General features: G+C 37.8%; 1 protein-coding gene across 4 annotated transcripts in view; it reads left to right on the forward strand.

Annotated features, from left to right (window-relative positions):
- The window catches only part of Ubr5 (ubiquitin protein ligase E3 component n-recognin 5), a 111,230-nt gene that overhangs the window by 43,497 nt on the left and 48,186 nt on the right, over positions 1 to 19,547 (forward strand). For all 4 annotated transcript variants that reach the window (XM_048359068.1, XM_048359065.1, XM_048359066.1 and 1 more), the window contains exons 10-22: positions 1,314 to 1,430; positions 1,514 to 1,624; positions 2,720 to 2,874; positions 3,382 to 3,499; positions 6,325 to 6,509; positions 8,839 to 8,948; positions 10,067 to 10,179; positions 11,401 to 11,544; positions 11,643 to 11,754; positions 11,951 to 12,105; positions 13,534 to 13,731; positions 17,402 to 17,612; positions 18,589 to 18,715. In XM_048359068.1, the coding sequence (XP_048215025.1) occupies positions 1,314 to 1,430; positions 1,514 to 1,624; positions 2,720 to 2,874; positions 3,382 to 3,499; positions 6,325 to 6,509; positions 8,839 to 8,948; positions 10,067 to 10,179; positions 11,401 to 11,544; positions 11,643 to 11,754; positions 11,951 to 12,105; positions 13,534 to 13,731; positions 17,402 to 17,612; positions 18,589 to 18,715 (1,856 nt within the window). The remainder of the gene's footprint in view (positions 1 to 1,313; positions 1,431 to 1,513; positions 1,625 to 2,719; positions 2,875 to 3,381; positions 3,500 to 6,324; positions 6,510 to 8,838; positions 8,949 to 10,066; positions 10,180 to 11,400; positions 11,545 to 11,642; positions 11,755 to 11,950; positions 12,106 to 13,533; positions 13,732 to 17,401; positions 17,613 to 18,588; positions 18,716 to 19,547) is intronic.

A 19,547-nucleotide genomic window follows, 5' to 3' on the forward strand; every position in this document is an offset into this window, starting at 1 on the left:
TAATAGTTGAATTGATTTGAGTTCATCATACAGGGGATAGCAGAGATAAAAAGTAAAAATCACTAATTATCATTCTCTGCTTCACCATGAGTATCTCTGAAAACCACCATCAGCATTCTGTGTTGTGTACTTTATATGTTAAGTCAACCCCGGAGTGTTTAGTACAGTGCCTATTTTAGAGGTATGAGTGGGTTTGGAGAAATTATGTAATGTACTTGAAGTCACTTAATTACTGTTGGACTCCCATGTTGGATTCTGCTTGTTCTGATCCCATTGTCTTTAATTCTGACCAAGAGATTGGAAAGAGAGTTAATTTTTGGTGCAGCTACCTTTGAAAAAATATTCATTTTTCAAATGCCCATGTCAATAGATGGGAGGAGTTTATGACTTGGCCAGTTTCACTTTGGGGTTCTATACCAATTACCACCCCATCCCTGACCGAAAGTGACTTGAAAATAGGGCTGATTGGTAGAAATAGAAGATAAGAATTAGTGGTCTTTCTGTATAGGCTTGTTTATAAATCTTGGTAGACTTTACAAACATTAGGTGAGCACTGTAACCCTTTAACCAAATAAGATTCTGTCATTGGCAAATTGTGCTGTGAGATTTCTGGGTATCTTCATGGCTTTAGCAATTTATCTTATGATAAATTATTTACATTAAGCTTTCTATAATCGAGCCTCAACTTTTATTGCCTATTTCACTTTCAAAGTTAAATTTTTGCTCTATAAAATAAAGGGTCCTATGTAGAACGTTTTGTATCTTTGGACATTTTAGTTTTCCCTGCTTTAATTTCTTTCTTGTTGTTACTCTATTAGTATCATTGTTTTAAGACTCATTCAATAGTTTCATTGAATATCTACTTGTGAACTATACTGAGAACACAGTGGCAACTAGAATTTATATTTATATATGTGACATAAACATGTAAATACAATCACTTGAAATCTTAAAGGGCTGTATTTTGAGAGTGATGCTTATGTAGATAATATCATCAGAGAAGTCTCTTGGAGCAAAGTTGATTGAAAAGAGGGAATGAGTTTCCAGGCAGAGGGACAGAAGTTCAGAGGCGTGGGGGTGAGATCCTGGTGCACATGGTTCAGGAGCACCAAGGTTAGCACGACTGAAGGAAGTGGAGTTTATACAGCGGTCCAGCACCTTCTGAGGATTCCGTAGACTTGTGTTGAAGCTCTTGGATAGCTGAGATTTATGTGTCCTCATAATTTAAAAAAAAACAAAACTGGTTCTTATAGTGATTAAGTTGGCAAAGACTTTGGCAATTTTCCTATTTTTATAGTATTTTTACTTTGCAGGATGGAACAAAATTCATGTGTATTGGGGCTCTGTATTCTGAGCTTCTGGCTGTTAGCAGTAAAGGAGAACTGCATCAGTGGAAGTGGAGCGAATCTGAGCCTTACAGAAATGCCCAGGTATTTCATTATATTAAATCTTAAATTGATGAACTGTACATAGCAACATAAAATAGTAATCATTTTTTTTGATGCTTTTAAAGAATCCTTCATTACATCATCCAAGAGCAACATTTTTGGGGTTAACCAATGAAAAGATAGTCCTCCTGTCTGCAAATAGTATAAGAGCAACTGTAGCTACAGAAAATAACAAGGTAGGAATCACTTTGTGCTTATAAACATTTCATGCCTAAAGTCTTGGTTTTCTTTTTCTCCTTGCTCCTTTTCATTTTTTCATTTTCTGTCTTTTTTTCTAATTAGGTCCATAAATACGTTTTTGAAGCCTTAACAGGCTGATCCATTGCCTTGGGTGGGCGTGGGGCATCCTAGTTTAATACTTTTAAAAGTAGCATTCTGCTTTAATAAAAAGAAAAAAATAAGTGAAAAGCAATGTGTTTCCTTTTGAAAGAGATGTTAAAGCTATTAAAAAATTAGATTGATCTTAAACCTCAAATGATCAGTTTAGCTTTAAAGTTACTAGCTTCTATTAAAACTTGGAGCAAGCCAGGCTAGTGGCCTATGCTTATAATCTCAGCTCTTGCAGGAGAAGAATTAAATATTAGCCTGGGCTACATAGTGAGAGAGTCTCCCTCTACCCCTTTACCCCCACCAGCTGGCACTCTAGGGTAGAGCCACATCTCCAGCTGTATTTTGAAAAAAAAATTTTTGGGGGGCGGGGGTGGGCAGCCCTGGGGCTTGGACTCTCAGGTTCTAAGCATTGTCCCTGGCTCCTTTTTGCTCAAGCACTCTACCTCTTGAGCCACAGCGCCACTTCTGGCCCTTTCTGTTTATATGGTGCTGAGGAGTGTAACCCAGAGCTTTAGTCACTAAGCCACATTCCCAGCCCTGCATTGGTTATTTTTGTAAAGGGGTTAATGTGTGCCTGGACCATTGATGGGGTGAAAGGCATCTATCTTCCCTCTGCTGAGCTGGAATGCCAAAGACTTTTCTGTTTGGGATGGCTAAGAGTCTTGAATCCTCCTAATCTCAGTTTCCCACATAGCATCATTTTAGAATACCACTCCATGTATGCCATTCCTCATTTTGATCAGTTCTTTTAGAAAGATTGCTTAGGCCATTCTTGAACCTTGGAAATTCTCCTTTTATTTTGTTTTTGGTCGTGTGGCTTGAACTCTGGTCCTGGGCACTGTCCCTGAGCTTTTCAGCTCAAGGCTAGCCCTTTCCCACTTGAGCCACAGCGCCACTTCCTCTGTTTACTTTTGTTTAAACTTTTGCTATTTCTTCTTTAGGTTGCTACCTGGGTGGATGAAACTTTAAGTTCTGTGGCTTCAAAGTTAGAGCACACTGCACAGACTTACTCAGAACTTCAAGGAGAACGGATAGTTTCTTTACATTGCTGTGCTCTTTATACTTGTGCTCAACTGGAGAACAATTTATATTGGTGGTGAGTCTGTAGGGAGGAGGAATTTTAATGAATTCTTTCATGTGCGTAGAGGGTTTTTTTTTGGGGGGGGGAGGGCACCGGTTTTTGTCAATCATGGGGCTTAAACTCTGGGCCTGGGCCACTGTCCCTGAGCTCTTCAGCTCAAAGCTAGCACTGTACCATTTGAGCCACAGTGCCACTTCCAGTTTTCTGGTGCTTAATTGAACCGCGATCCTCAGATCGCAGCATCTGAATAGCTAGTATTACAGGTATGAACCACTAGTGCCCGGCTAGTAATTTTTATAGGCAAAAACAATATTTAGGTAACACTTCTAGTAAAGTTTACTTGTTTGTAACAGAAATAACCTAAAGGTTTATTAAATTTATGAACAAGTTGTGGTTGAGAGTAATTGCATGTAAATATTCTGAGATAAACATACTAGAAAAGGAATATAAGATATCCTTAAATGATTTTTGTAATGGTTTTTTTCTGTTACTTATTTGACCAGTTGATGGTTTTCTTTTCAGGGGGGTAGTCCCTTTTAGTCAAAGGAAGAAAATGTTAGAGAAAGCTAGAGCAAAAAATAAAAAGCCCAAATCCAGTGCTGGTATTTCCTCCATGCCAAACATCACTGTTGGTACCCAGGTAAGTGATTAGTATGAAGCATGTCTTATGAGACAGCTTTCGGTTACGAATTACTTTCTGCTTGTATAAGTTATACATCTATAAGCACTTTTAAAGATAAGTGTGATTTGAAGGACCGGATTATAATATGTGTGTTACATCATTATTCATTCAGTAGTTGGTAACATTTTGTACGTCTGGTTGAATGTCCATAGGCTGCTTTATGGTGTGGGGTTCCTACATTACTTTGACCATTTGGTACTTCGGAGCAGATCCACCTTCACCAAAAATATGTTTACCCTGATTATATGGCCAGACCTCAGTTGTGGTTAACAGACAGCTCTGGTTATGTGTAAGCTGTTGAAAGATGTTGCTCACTGGGGATCAACTTACGTAGGAGGCTTTGTGAGATCACTCCATTTCCCCACTTGCTATTTTTTAGAAATGGTTTCAGGCTCATACAGGTACGATTTCCTCTTACCAGTACTTAACTGAGCTCCTATTGAAGCAGTGGCCTTTGCTTTCTGATCCTGTGTGAAGCCCAATTGCTTCCACCTGGAAGCTTTGCACCTGGTTGAATGCAGAGCAGACATGAGAAGTCAGCTGTCTTATTAAATGTGACATTAAGACATTTTTAAAACTGCAATGAATGCCATTTCACTAATACTCTTGAGCATCTAGTTACAAGTTGTATTAACACGAGGTTTTGTTATCCATAAATTTTCAGATTTAGTTACTAATACATTTAATTTATTGATTATTAAAACCAAGTGTGACGTAAACAGAAGAGTTTCGGGAGGTACAGTAGTACTGGAAAAGGGTTCTGAGATTATAAGGCCCTGTTAACTGCAGTACATGTCTAGTTACTTCATAATCCTTAAACCTTACAGAAAAACTGAATTGTGTTACATAATATGTCACATCCTTATGAAGCATTTTCATTTCAAGTTTTTTCTTATCACCAAAAGGTACTATCATCTATATTCTCTTAAGTCTTCACGAGTAGTTTGTCACTACTGGGATCATTTGTTTTTTCCAAACTGGCTTAAATGTACTGAATTCTTTTTGTTTGTCTGTGCTTTTGTTTTGGTTTTCTTTTTGTTATTCTCATGTTTGTCTTGTTCTGACCTTTTTTGGCTTTCCAAATAGAAATTCCTCACTGATGACCCACTGTTTTAGACATTATTACTCACTTTTTATTATTTATGTTATTTGATTTTGGTGGGGAGCCTCTTTTCCTATTTTGTTTAAAAGCCTGTTTTGTGTATACTCAAAATCCCTTGTCAACTGGACTCATACAATAGTAAGATGTGGCAACTGCCTCTTTAGCACACAGGATGATATTACTGTAGGTGGGGAGGAGAAGAATATACAGGAGAAAGGAAAGTTTAAAATGCCTTGGTATACAACTAAGATTTTGTTTCAAAGCTTTGGAAAACCTGAGATTTATTGTAGCCATAGCCAAACAAAAGGCAAGTATTCTTCCATTAATATCATTGCATTCTGCAAATCACAATAGTTGAAATTTATTTAGCCAAGTGTTCATACCTTGTAGACCTGATTGCACTCCTCCCCTGTCTTTGAAGTTTATTTTCATAGAAAGTCATTAATAAATAACTACAATTATAGCGTGTCATAGTTCTCCTTTAGTCTTTTTTCTTGAACACTCAGGCCTTAAACTTTTACCAGTCTTTTCTGAAAAATTCTGATGAAACTTCCTATAAATTGAGATGAAGGAGGATAGAACGCTCTTAAGAGGGCTATGGCAGTGAAGTGTATATAACTGTAGTTTGGGATGCCTGTTCTTTGGTACATTTGCAACTCTTAAGCCAATAGTTTCACTTCCCATACATTTCAAGTATACCAACAACCATCTTATGTCTCCTATTTAGTTATAAGCCATCAACAGACATGATCTTCATGTATGCCAATAGTTTAGTTTAACACAGTCTTTTACTTATATGAATTATTGGACATTTAAACAGAAGACCAGTATGGTTGGCCTGTTAGAGTCATCTGATAAAATCTTACATTTCAGATGGAGCTATTGGTGATAATGTTTGACTGCCATTTTACAGGCTTTCAGGGTATAGACTGAGAGGGTAGACCCTAGCAGTGAGAATTTCACAGATTATTTGCTCCTAAATTCAGTTAAACTTCTGATACTAATATCTGTGTATTCTGTTTTTAATTTAAAAGAATTACAATATCCACTGAAGTGTCTGGCTAGTATAAATAAAACAGCTGTCTTCCTGGGGAACACATCCATAGAAATCAAGTTACAGAGTCTATAGCACCATGAATTAAGGAAGACTATTCAAGTTATAGGAAATAGTATTTGTCTTCACGTTTTATTGTTTAAATGTTGAAACTTTTTTAGTTTCTTCTGTTTTCCTTGGGGCAGAGTGATTAATATTTGCTGCATACCTTTTTTTTTTGGTCAGACCTGGGGCTTGAACTCAGGGCCTGAGCACTGTTTCTGGCTTCTTTTTACTCAAGGCTAGCACTCTATCTCTTGAGCCATGGCGCTACTTCTGGCCTTTTCTGTTTATGTTATGTAGTGCTGAGTAATCAAACCCAGGGCTTCATGTATGCTAGGCAAGCACTCTATCACTAAATCACATTCCCAGCTCCTGCTGCATACATTTATAAAGTTAATGCTAAATACCTAGCAAAAGTTACTCTTATTCATGTTAGAAACAAAACTTTTGGACATCTTCAGTGATTCTTCAACCATATTGATTGTGATTGTACTGGAAAACCTAGGAAGCAGTACTATTGTATATTACATTCCATACATTTGTTCTAAAGTTGTGCCATCTTGGTGGTTTTCTTTTGTTTACTAGGTTTGTTTAAGAAATAATCCTCTTTATCATGCTGGAGCAGTTGCATTTTCAATTAGTGCTGGGATTCCAAAAGTTGGCGTCTTAATGGAGTCAGTTTGGAATATGAATGACAGCTGTAGATTTCAACTTAGATCTCCTGAGAGCCTAAAAAGCATGGAAAAAGCTAACAAAACTACTGAAGCTAAGTACGTATTATAGTTTTACATTAACTTCCTATTAGTTGTATTTATGAATGTGGGTTATAAAATAAAACTTGAGAGAACAATCAGGAATCAATAAGTTTTGCTGATTGCAACTTGGGTAATTGTTTCAACGGTGGCCAAAATGGCAATGCAAGCATTGGATTTTCTGATTCTTCTCCTCCCCTCCCAACCCCCATGACTAGGTTGCGTTCTTACATAGTGGCAATATTTTTCTTGTTTTTTTTGGTTGGCTTTTGGGCTTGAACTCAGGGCCTGCAAGCTGCCCCTGAGCTTTCTTGCTCAGGGCTAGCTCTCTACCACTTTGAGCCACAGCACCACTTCTGGTTTTCCTGGGGTTAATTGGAGATAAGAGTCTCATGGCCTTTCCTGTCCAAGCTGGTTTTGAACCTCAATCCTAAAATCTCAGGCCTCTTAAGTAGCTAGGATTACAGGCATGAGCTCCTGGTTTCTGGCTGTAATAGTTTTTAGCCGTAACTATTAGGTTTGACTTATTCTCTCTCTTCCTCTGTAATTACCTTAATTTTTTTTTCCTTTTGTTAAAATGTTTTGGTTTTGCCTGTGTGTGGGGTGTGTGTGTGTGTGTGTGTGTGTGTTGTTGTTTTTGGCTTCTTCATGCTCAAGACTAGTACTCTGCCATTTGCCAAAATGTTACTTCCAACCTTTTCTGAGTAGTTTATTTGGAGATAAGAGTCTCACAGACTTTTCCGCTCAGGCTGTCTTCAAACCATGATCCTCAGATCTCAGCCTCCTAAGGAAATGGGATTATAGGTGTGAGCCACTGGTCCCTGACTTATTTTGATTTTTGAGACTGGAGCTTCTTGTATACGAGGCGAGCACTTTACCACTAGGCCATATTCCCAGCCCCTGTGACCCTTTTTGTAACATGGAAAAGTATCTTCCATAAATAACATTTCAAGCTTTTTTGTCTCTTTTTCCCTAAATCTTTGGAGGCATTGAAAAATGGTTGAGGTTACATTGTTCATCAAGGTTTTTAAAGATCCTAGTTTGCTTTTCATTTATGCTCAAATGTGATGACTATATATGTTTGGCTCTGTTATTGTTATTTCTCCTAATATTAAAAATGAAAGTGGAAAAGCCAGGCACTGCTGGCTCACACCTATAGTCCTAACTATTCAGTAGGCTGAGATCTGAGGATTGTAATTCAAAGCCAGCCCATGCAAGAAAATCCTTATCTTAATTACAAAAAAGCAGAAGTGGAATGATGCCTCAGGTGGATAGAATGACCACAAAAGCTCAGAGAGACAATTGTCTGTTCAGGCTGGGAGTTGAAGCCCCAGTATTGCCACCAAACAAAAAATTTCTGAGCCAGGTATCCTTGGCTCAGACTTAGAATCCTAGCTACTCAGCAGTCTGAGATCAGGATTGTGGTTTGAAGCCATCCTGAACAGAAAGCTCCAAGAGACTTTATCTCTGATTAGCTATCAAAAAGCCAAATGGAGACCTGGCTCAAGTAGTCAGTCTGGAAGGCCAAGCCAGAGTGAGGCCCAAAGTTCAAATCCTAGCACTACCCAAAGGGAAAAAATAAACACAAAAACCCCAAATCAACCACATATTTTTTCTGGAGCAAAATTTAACAACCTATATGAAAAGACTGTATACAAGCCACTTAAATGAGGAGATGTTTAGCCTAGCCAGTGCAAGGCCCTGAGTTCAAAGTTTAGTACTGGCAAAAACAACAAGAAACCTAACCCTTGAAATTCAGAAACATAAGAATTGTTATTATATAAGTTGAAGATAAAATTTCTAACAAATCCTACCTGCAGTGCTTACACCTTGGAAACCTCCCTCAGACTCCAGGAGATTGGGATTACACCCCTCAACTTGTGTGGCTCTGTTAATGTCTTAAGTTGATCATTAGTTGCATACTTCATTGAAAAAGGATTTTATTAATAATTATCACCAGATGCTTTTAGATTTTTGTAAGCCATTGTGTGTAGCCTCCCTTTGTCAAACTAAGAAATTAATACTTTCATTTTTTAAAATTTGCTTTTATGTCATTTTATTTAGTTCATTTTCTATGTCTCATTCAATGTTTAGTGTTGCTGTGTGAACAATGCTTGCTCAGGAGGTATGTGATAAAGTTAGGTTGATAATTGTTCTTCCTGATAAAGCTCGTCTAAGCTTATCTAAGTTGTTGGTAGCTTTGTATGGTGTATTTTCCTTCTTATATTTTCAGTACGGTTTTTTTTTCATATTTCACTCCCTTATAAAGACAAACTTGTCTTATTACATTATTTGGGAAGTTCTTTAATTTTCCGAACTGTAATATGAGCATTATTTGTTATCTTAGGCCTGAAAATAAACAGGAACCAGTCAAAACAGAAATGGGCCCTCCACCATCTCCAGCATCTACATGCAGTGATGCCTCCTCTATTGCAAGCAGTGCATCAATGCCATACAGTAAGTTTTATATGTAGGGTGCTTAGGTCAAAATAAGGACCTAGAGAGACATCTCTATTTGCATTATTTCTGACTAGAGTCAAATCATACATACCACCTTTAACATACTTTCTATGTAAGTTATGTTTTAACCAGCTGAAGTACATTTAAAAAAATGTGAAAATGCCCAGCTCCAGTTGCTCAAGCCTATACTCCAAGCTATTCAAGACGCTTAGATTTAATGAGCATGGTTTGAAGCCAGCCCAGAATGGAAAGTTTGTGAGACTAATGTCCAGTTCATCTGCAGAAGCCAGGAGTAGAATTGTGGCTCACGTGGTAGAGCGCTAACCTTGGGCATAAAAGTTCAGGGACAGGCCCGGAGGGGTTAAGCCACAGGACTGGCATATACACATATGGCAGTATTCATTATGGTAATAGAAGGAAACCCCTTGCCACTTGGTAGATTGTGTCTTTGTTAATGTTTAATTTTTGTAAACTCACTATGGCTTGGTTAAATCGGTTGTTTTTGCGATAGGGTTTCATTTTATGAACAACCAGTCAGGTCCTTGTGCTTTCTCGTGGCGTTGAGTTGTCTCACTTTATGATCAACCAGTCAGGTCCTTGTGTTTTCCTGTGGCTTTGAGTTGACTGGCCTATCAGTCTTCATCCAGCCAATGCCCTTTCCCTTGGCTAGGATAACAAGAGCTCAATACTACTCCTTGCCCTTTGTTGTGATGGAGTTTCGTGAAGGCTGGCCTTGAACTGGGATTCTTTAATCTCTGCATTTCAAATACCTAGGATGATAAGCTTGAACCATTGTGCTCAGCTCTGATCTTTTAAAACCTTAGTCAAATAACTTTAATTTTGAACATCCAAAATGTGTAATTTTCTTTTCCTTTTATCATTATATATAATAATGTTAGTATAATTAGATACTAACAATTACAGCTGTTCTTTCCTATATTTGAAATAGAAGTTGGTCATAAAACTATGATCTAGAAAGGGATGACTCAAGAAATTTTACAGAAACTGTAGTTATATATCCCTTTAACAGGGTTATTGTTCATATATTTAGATGAAATCTATAAAGTCTCTTTTACATTTTCTTTTTGGTACTTACCATTTTGTTGTTGTCTAAGAACGACGTCGGTCAACCCCTGCTCCAAAAGAAGAGGAAAAAGTGAATGAAGAGCAGTGGTCTCTTCGGGAAGTCGTTTTTGTGGAAGATGTTAAGAATGTTCCTGTTGGCAAGGTTTGTTGAAAATTGCTAAGAATTAGTTGCTAACAGTACTATAATGGTATTGGTTATCTGAGGAATTTTCTTTTTATCTAAGGCTGCTTTTAAATAATCACTTCAGTGTTTTTCCTTTAGTTCCATCCAGGAATCTTACCAGTTTGGTCTCCTATTCAACAGATAAAAAAATGGATGCCTCACCTTGAGAATTTGTCATGATGTATTGGTTTAAAACATAAAATACTCAAGCAAAAACATTGCTTTGGGATAATTTTAGACTTTTTAGAAGATTGTACAGTGACATGTTTGTTTGTGTGTGTGGGGGGTGTTCTGGGAATGAACCGCAGAACCTTGCAGTTGTCAGACAAGCATACCACCACCCAACTACATCTCCTGTCCTTGTTGATAGCACATTCAGTGGGACTGTTAGACTATGCAAAATGAGGTCATCTTCAGCCATTCAGGAGGCTTAGATCTGAGGATCACAATTCCATCACTAACTCAGGCAGAAAAGTCTGTGAGACTCCTAATACCTAATTAACTGTTAAAAGCTGAAAGTGCAGATATGGCTCACATGTGCAAGAGTACTAGGCCCTATAGTCAAACTTCAGTACCAGCACAAAATAATAACAGCAACATTAAAAGTTTTGCTTCTCAGTTGATATTAATTCCATTTCAGTACTTAATACCAGCTTTAGGGTTATTGCAGTGTTCATGTTGAACTTTGCCATCATCCAGAAAGTTGTCAGTGTTTTTTAACTCATAAAGAGGGAAGATGAGTTGCTGGGAATGTGGCTTAGCGGCAGAGTGCTTGTTTAGCATGCAGTAAGCCCTGGGTTCAATTCCTCAGCACCACACACACACAGAAAAAGCTGGAAGTGGCTCTGCCTTAAGAGGTAGAGTGCTAGCCTTGAGCAAAAAGAAGCCTGGGACAGTGCTCAGGCCCTGAGTCCCAAGCCCCAGGACTGGCAAAAAAAAAATGGTGGTGGGGGAAGATGAGATGATTCCAGAGTTTATGCTTAGTCTTTTTGTATTTATTATTAAACATTCACTGACTGTAAACACTGGCTCTAGGAGCACAGTGTTAGTGATTTTTTTCTAAGTTAATTTTCTGTTTGTCACCATTGAAAAAACATACAAATGAGCAATTAAACATTCCATACTAATATATTTTGATGGATAGAATTTGTGTATTGGTTTCATAAAAGATGTCAATATTCAGTTTGTGTCTGTTTTTAGGTGCTAAAAGTGGATGGTGCCTATGTTGCTGTAAAATTTCCAGGAACATCCAGTAATACAAGCTGTCAAAGCAGCTCTGGTCCAGATGCTGACCCTTCTTCTCTCCTTCAGGATTGTCGGTTACTTAGGATTGATGAACTTCAGGTAAGGATAACAGAGTCCTTTACCTGGTGAACATTGGAAAACTTGATATAAGTTCTTCGGTACGAGTTTGAGAGCAAAAATCTCTTATTGTCATGCAGGTTGTCAAAACTGGTGGAACTCCCAAAGTGCCCGACTGTTTTCAGAGGACCCCTAAAAAGCTTTGTATACCTGAAAAAACAGAAATATTAGCAGTGAATGTAGACTCCAAAGGTAAAGATTTTGTAACTATTTCAGTTAGCATACACTATCATAGTATAGTTTGATGCATTGACACTGCTTGTTTCATATGTAACATAAAATGAGCTGAACTGATTCACAAATGTGGCTACAGAGGTAAAAATTTGGCTGCTACATATTGGAAATGACCAAAAATGTATTTACAGTTTTTCTTTTATGTGCTCTGAAGGTGTACATGCTGTTTTGAAGACTGGAAACTGGGTACGGTACTGTATCTTTGATCTTGCTACAGGAAAAGCTGAACAAGAAAATAATTTCCCTACAAGCAGCATTGCCTTTCTTGGCCAGAATGAGAGGAATGTAGCCATATTCACTGCTGGACAGGTCAGAGGTTCTGTTTTTCTTTCCAAAAGTGTAACATATTACTGACATTTTTCTTAGAGGTTGTCTTTGGCCTGTGGTTAGTAAGCCATCTATGGATTTAGAATACATTCTATTAGGAGATTTAAAAAATTAAGTTTATTATGATTGTTTTGTTTTTAGTGATGGTACTGGAGCTTAAACATCTAATTTTATTTCTTTATTTAATTTGGCCCATCCTTGAACTCAGTCCTTGAACTTGGCCTTGAACTTAGGGCCTGAGCACTGTCCCTGGCTTCTTTTTGCTCAAGGCTAGCACTCTGCCACTTGAGCAACAGTGCCACTTCCAGCCTTTTCTGTTATGTTGTGCTGAGGAATTCAATCCAGGGCTGCATGCTTGCTAGGCAAGCACTCTACCACATTCCCAGCCCCCAGGGGTTGCTTGACTTTCCTTCAAGGCTAGTGCTCTACTACTGAGCCATAACTCCACTTCTGGTTTTTTGCTGACTGGAGATAAGAACCTCAGGCTTCATGCATACTAGGCAAACACTATCACTAAGCCACATTCCTAGCCCTGAGAGGTTAATCTTAACATTTAATTATGATATACACAAATATTCTGGTGGATTGTAGATCTAAGAGACAAATAATAAAATCTCAAATAAGGTAATACAGAGGGGTCCTTAGTATATAGAAAATGTCCTAAGTGGAAAAAAGTTGTATGAATAACAATTTCTAATTATCAAAAACACATCATTAAGGGCTAAGTGCATGGCTCAAGTGTTACAGTGCCTGCTTAGCAAGCATGAGGCCCTAAATTCAAACTCAGACCTCAGTACCTCTTTGTCTCTATGTATGTCACCCCCCCTTTCTCTCCTGCCCTCCCTCCCTCCCTCCCTCCCTCCCTCCCTCCCTCCCTCCCTCCCTCCCTCCCTTCTTTCAAGTACTAGGGTTTGAACTCTGGGCACTCACTTTTGCTAATAAGCCCGTATTCTACTGCTTGAACCTTGCCTTCAGCTCTACTTTCTTACTGGTAATTTTAGATTGGGGGGCGGTGGCTGGGAATGTGGCCTAGTGGCAAGAGTGCTTGACTTGTATACATGAATCCCTAGGTTCGATTCCCCAGCACAACCTATATAAAAAACATTTTAAAACATACTTTTTGGCTGGGTGCTAGTGGCTCATTCCCGTAATCCTAGCTACTCAGGAGGCTGAGAAATGAGGATTGTAGTTCAAAGCCAGACCAGGCAGAAAAAAGTCCATGAGGCACTTATTTCCAGTTAATCTGCTAGAAAACTTGAAGTAGAGCTGTGGCTCAAAGTGGTAGATCAGTAAGTAGCCTTAAGTGGAAAAAGCTCACGGACAGTACCCCATGATTGATGAAATGAATAAACCTTTTGTAAAATCCCATTGTTTATTAAGAACCAAACTACTATTTTCTCTCTGTCATAGGAATCTCCCATTATTCTTCGTGATGGAAATGGTACTATCTATCCAATGGCCAAAGATTGCATGGGAGGAATAAGAGATCCTGATTGGCTTGATCTTCCACCTATTAGTAGTCTTGGAATGGGTGTGCATTCTTTAGTAAATCTTCCTGCTAATTCAACAATCAAAAAGAAAGCTGCTATTATCATCATGGCTGTAGAGGTAATTTGACTTTTGAAACAATTGGCCTGTAATCCACAAGGCATTGCTAGAGTCTAGAGAAAAGTTTTGAATCGATCTTTTATTACCCCTTCTTTTCCTACAGTAAGAGCGAATAGTGTATTAGACAAAACAGAGAAAGAAAGCAGTGACTACCTTATTTTATTGGTGAATGACAATACTCAGTGTTGTGGGGACGGTAAGGTGCACAAAAGGGCAGCCTAAGAATCAGAAGGACCATACAGAATGTTTCCTTGAGGAAAATTGATCCTTGGGCAGATTCTTGAATGATCAGATAGGGGTGATGGTGGCAAGAGTTGCCAGAAGTTTTTAGAATTCTATGTGTTGGGAGAATGTGTCGTTCCTCTGCCCACCTCTTTTTTTTTTTTTTTTTAATGTAATCAAAAAGGTAGAGAGTGCCGGGTGCTGGCGGCTCACACCTGTAATTGTAGCTGCTCAGGAGGCCAAGAACTTAGGATCACAGTTTGAAGCCAACCCAGGTAGCAGAGTCCCATGAGACTATTACCTCCAAGCAAGCTCAAGGAAGTGAGGTAGTGGTTCAAGTGCTAGCCTTGAGCAACGAAGCTTGAGGAAAACACCCAGACACTGAGTTTAAGCCCCAGGACCAGCACATACCCATAAACACACTCAAGGTTAGAGATCCTACTGGTCAGTTAATAACAAACAGCCGGTCGTTTTGAAGAGAAGCACCTTGTATGCTAACCTAATGGGCCACAAAACTTAGTATTGAATCACCGGTATGATAAGGATTTCAGACTGGTGAAAGACATTCATCAAGGTTTTTTAAAAAAGATTAGTAATGAAGGGTGAATTTTTAGAGAGGAATTAATTAGAACTGAAGTTTAGAAATTAGATAAAATATTAATACAGTAATCTGAGAAACAGTAAACTTGAAGTCTTGGAAATGAGGAAGAGGGAATAGCTTTTTAAAAGACCTTAATTAAGCATGTAGGAACTGTATATAAAACTTGGTATTTGTGCATCATCATTAAAGAAAAGAAGGTATTATAACGCTGTGGTGTTGATTAAGAAGAAATACAGGAAAGACAAAGGGACTGAAGGTAGATGATGCAAGTGTGCTGTGGGGATTTGTTAGATGTGTATGTGGAGGAAGTCACTAGAAACTGCTGGTTCAATTTTAGTACAAAACGATTTAGATTTAAAAGGATCACTACTTAGGTGCTTAGGGTACTTGTGAGTGGAGTGGAAGTAGGGAGGCATGTTTAGTAGCTGTTGACAAAACCCACGTTACATATGATGGTGACTGAAGCAGTTATTTATGAAAGGTGATTAGATTTGCCTTTAAGATAGTATCAGAAGAATTTGCTTCTAGTAAGGGCCAAATGAAAGAAACAAGAGCAGAAGGTTTTAGAAGAATGAAGGTGTCATTTATTAAGATGAAAATTACAGAAGTGAGAGAGGTAACAGGAACTTGCTATTAAATGTGTGAAGTTGAGATTGCCTATCAGATATACAAGGGGAGATAGTGAATAAAAGGTAGACAAATCTGAAAACAGGAGAGAAGAAACCATGCTAAAGAAAAGTATATGGGAGTTACTTAAAAGAATTATACTGAATGGTTATAGGGAAAAATCTTGGGCCTGAGCCATGTTACTCTAGTATTTCAGTGCTAGAAATAAAAGAGAACGTAAGTGGCATAAGCAATGGATAAAAGCTGGAATGAACAGTGTATTGGAGGCAGCTGAACAACATAGGCAGGATTTTAGGAGGCAGCTGACTGATGTATATAGGTCAGGCAATGTCAGCTGACATTGACCTCAGCTGACTGCTGGATTTTGGCTCCATATAGGTCATGGTTGAGAGTGAAGGTAAGTTATGCCTGATAAGAGTTAACTAAGGAGAAAATAGGAATTGAGGAACTAGAGATAAACATAAATAAGGAGATTTTCTATAGAGGATGTAGATGAGTTTAATACATAGATTGTTCATGTATTCTTAGTTGAGAGGTCGTAGGTGAACTTTTTAGAATTGTGTTCAAATAGACCAAATCCAGATACTCCTGAAAAAGCTGCTTTATCCTTTGGTTACAGACTATAAGGGATGAAGATCAGGAAGAAGGCTTTTTTGTTAGGATTTTTGTTTTCTTTTTGCCAGTCCTGGGGCTTGGGACTGGGCCTGAACACCGTCCTTGGCTTCTTTTTGCTCAAGGCTAGTATCCTACCTCTTGAGCCACAGCTCCACTTCTGATCTTTCTGTTTACGTGATGCTGAGGAATCGAACCCAGGGCTTTGTGCATGCTAGGCCAGCATTCTACCATTAAGCCATATTCTCAGCCCTTGGTTTGAATTTGATACTTAGAAATATGCTTCACTTCATTTCATTTTATTTTTTGCCTATCCTGGCACTGTCCCTAAGCTTCTTTTGCTCAAGGCTAGCACTCTACCACCTGAGCCATGGTGCCACTTCTGGCCTTTTCTGCTTATTTGATACTGAGGAATGGAACCCAGGGCTTCCTGCATGCTAGGCAAGCACTCTACCACCAAGCCACATTCACAGCCCCTTTACACCATTTTTAAATTCTTGAGTTTACAACATTTAAAAGTTATAGGCTTAATATTGAAAATCTAGATTTTTTCAACTGCTCTTAAAAAAATCAAGAGATTTGGTTAGATTGAGTCCTACAATCTCTATCTATCATAAAAATATTAGATTGGTCCATTTAGAGCAGGGATAGTGAACCCCCCATAGCCGAGGGCCTTTTTGTTGTTGTTGCATATAGGAGATTTATTTATTTATTTTTTGCCAGTCCTGGGGCTTGGACTCAGGGCCTGAGCACTGTCCCTGGCCTCTTTTTGCTCAAGGCTAGCACTCTGCCACTTGAGCCACAGCACCACTTCTGGCCGTTTTCTATATATGTGGTGCTGGGGAATTGAACCCAGGGCCTCATGTATATGAGGCAAGCACTCTTGCCACTAGGCCATATCCCCAGCCCTAGTAGATTTTTTTAAATGGTTGATATAAAGGTGTTGTCAGAAGAGATTATAGTTACATAAATCAGGAAGAGTACATTTGTTTTTGGACAGTGTCACCCCGTTCCCCCTTGGGCCTTTTGTCCTTTGTTAACACGATGGGACAGACCTCTATGCTTATTGCTGGCTTCCTTAGGCCATTAGCCTATATTAATCATTTTATATGGTCCAAGAATGATGTACAGATACCCAGAAGGTTCCCCATCACTAATAGAAGCCAAAGGTGTTCTTTTCTACTTTTTTGTGGTCCCTTTGACCTATTGTTGAATCCAGATATTATTAGCTGCCTTTCATTACAGCACCAGTATTATCTTTTCTATTTTTAATTAGTATATATTAGTAGTACAGGTGCTATTGTAGTTTTTCAGCTGTGCCATTTATTTTTGCATTTGAATATGGCTGCTTTTCTACTACAGGTCAGTTTGTTGTGAAAGTTGAAATTATTTCAACTTTAAAGAAAGTTTTCATTCTTTTCTACTTCTTACAGTTAAGTGCTGTGCTTAGAGTGCCCATAAGTTCCAACTCTTTGTCAGATTATCTGCAATAGTCTTTACTTAGTTGAAGATATAATAAAAAACTTTTTGTGTTGGCCACAAGGTATTTTGACATGTAATGTGCAATTTAACCTCATTTAAGTTTTCCTCATTTTATTTTGAGTACAGAAACAAACTTTAATGCAACACATTCTACGCTGTGATTATGAGGCTTGTCGGCAGTATCTCATGAATCTGGAGCAAGCAGTTGTTTTAGAGCAGAATTTACAGATGCTACAGACTTTCATTAGTCACAGATGTGATGGAAATCGGAATATATTACATGCTTGTGTTTCAGTTTGCTTTCCAACCAGTAATAAGGAAACTAAAGAAGAAGAGGGTAAGATTAAAAACTACATAATAAGATCTTCCAAGGTTTTTGGCAACGTCCAAAATATACTGTCAAAAAGCAAATCACTCCAAAGAATTTGTTTCCTTTTACTTTGTTGTGTAAAATTTATCAGTTTTAACTTTATCAAAATGCTAAAAATGCCTTTCACTAGGTAATGTAAAATTAAAAATCTTTTATCAGTGTGTTTTTATTGCTTTTGATTCTTTTCACTATCACAATATATAATCTGGTTTATAGCACTGATTTTTGTAATTGCAAATAACATTACTTTTATTATAAATTTTCCTATTTAGTTAAGCCAAGTTACACTGTAGCCTTCATTCCAATGTTGAGAATTTGAGGGGAAAATTAAGTTAGTATGTTATTAGATAATTTTGGACAAAAGGTAAGTTTTCCTTTTTTTTGCCAGTGAGGTTTTAATATTAGCTAAGTAAAGGTAGAAACTGAAAACTCAGAGTGCAGTGTATGTAATTTAAAATGCTTTCCCCAAGTCCAGTGGTGATCTGAGCACATGAGAACATTGGCAGGATTACACAGTGACCCTGTCTCCCCTGCCTCATCTTAAAAAAAAATGTTTTTTAAAAAGGAAAGGCTGCTTAAAATTTTTTTCTGGTAGCTACATTTTTGAGCAGTGGTTTGCCGATTTCTGACCTTCATGTTATTGTCATTGATATAACTAGAGAATTAGACATATGTATAAACCAAGATAGATGCTGATGAGGAGCTCCCTTTCTCTATCAAAGAAAAGATACACTTCAGTTTACTCTTTTCTTATTTTTTACCTTTGAGTGGGAAAGCAAGGCAAAATAAGGAAATAAAGTGTATTTATTCCTGTATGAGGGAAAAAGTAAGCCTGTATAAACTGAAATGTGTATACTGTAACAGTATGTATATGTATTTTTGAAGTATTGCAAATGTATTTTTGAATCTTCAATTGATCTTCAATTTTGCCCTTATGTTTCAGAAGCAGAACGCTCTGAAAGAAATACATTTGCAGAAAGGCTTTCTGCTGTAGAGGCCATTGCAAATGCAATATCAGTTGTTTCCAGTAATGGCCCAGGTAATCGGGCTGGATCTTCAAGTAGTCGAAGGTAATGTGATTTTTACAAGAAACTTTAATTGGAGGAAAAACATTCCAACCAAGCACAGAAAGCATTATATCTCTTACATGTATCATATGCCTAAATTGGTGGATCTTCTTTTTATTTACTACTTTCAATAACAGCATGATGAAAGGACCTGGTAGCTAATTAGCATTTACCTATTGAACAGTAGGATCTCTTGACCTTTCATAAATTTTAGACATTTTCAAACCTTTAGTCAGATTTCCTTTTCAGAAGTGTTCTGAATTCATCTGGAGAATAAGTAGTATAATACAGTAATTGAAATAAATCTTTAACTTCTAATTTTCAGATTGTATAGGTCAGTTTCTCAAATGATTTAATGAACTGGGAAGAAATGAAAAGCTGCATGATTGGTGTTTACATTACATTTTCAGGTTTTATTAGATAATTAATATGAATTTTGGATATAGTTTTCTCTCTAGGAAAAAACACCATTCTAGATATGAGAACGCTAAAATTCTTGGTTACTGACAGATCATTAATGGAAGCACTGCTCGCGCCATGGTAACACAATAGATGGTCTGTTTTCTGCTTCATAATCTTTCCCTTTGAAAAATGGTTATTCTTTAATTGGCACCAGGAAAGCTACCTAGTTGATAGCTTCCCAGGTTCAAGAACATGTGGAAGTAAGATATATCAAAATCTGTTTGTGGGTGGTCCAGTTATAATTTTAAGCAGCTCAAAAATATATAGACTACACAGAATGGAGATTAACCAGCTTATCTAGGACTACATTAGGTAGACAAAGTGTTGGGTCTAAAATGGAAAGCAACTTAATCCTTCATGAAGAAATTAGTGT

Source organism: Perognathus longimembris, chromosome 12 (genome assembly GCF_023159225.1).
Source record: "Perognathus longimembris pacificus isolate PPM17 chromosome 12, ASM2315922v1, whole genome shotgun sequence".
Taxonomy (NCBI): Eukaryota; Metazoa; Chordata; class Mammalia; order Rodentia; family Heteromyidae; genus Perognathus; species Perognathus longimembris.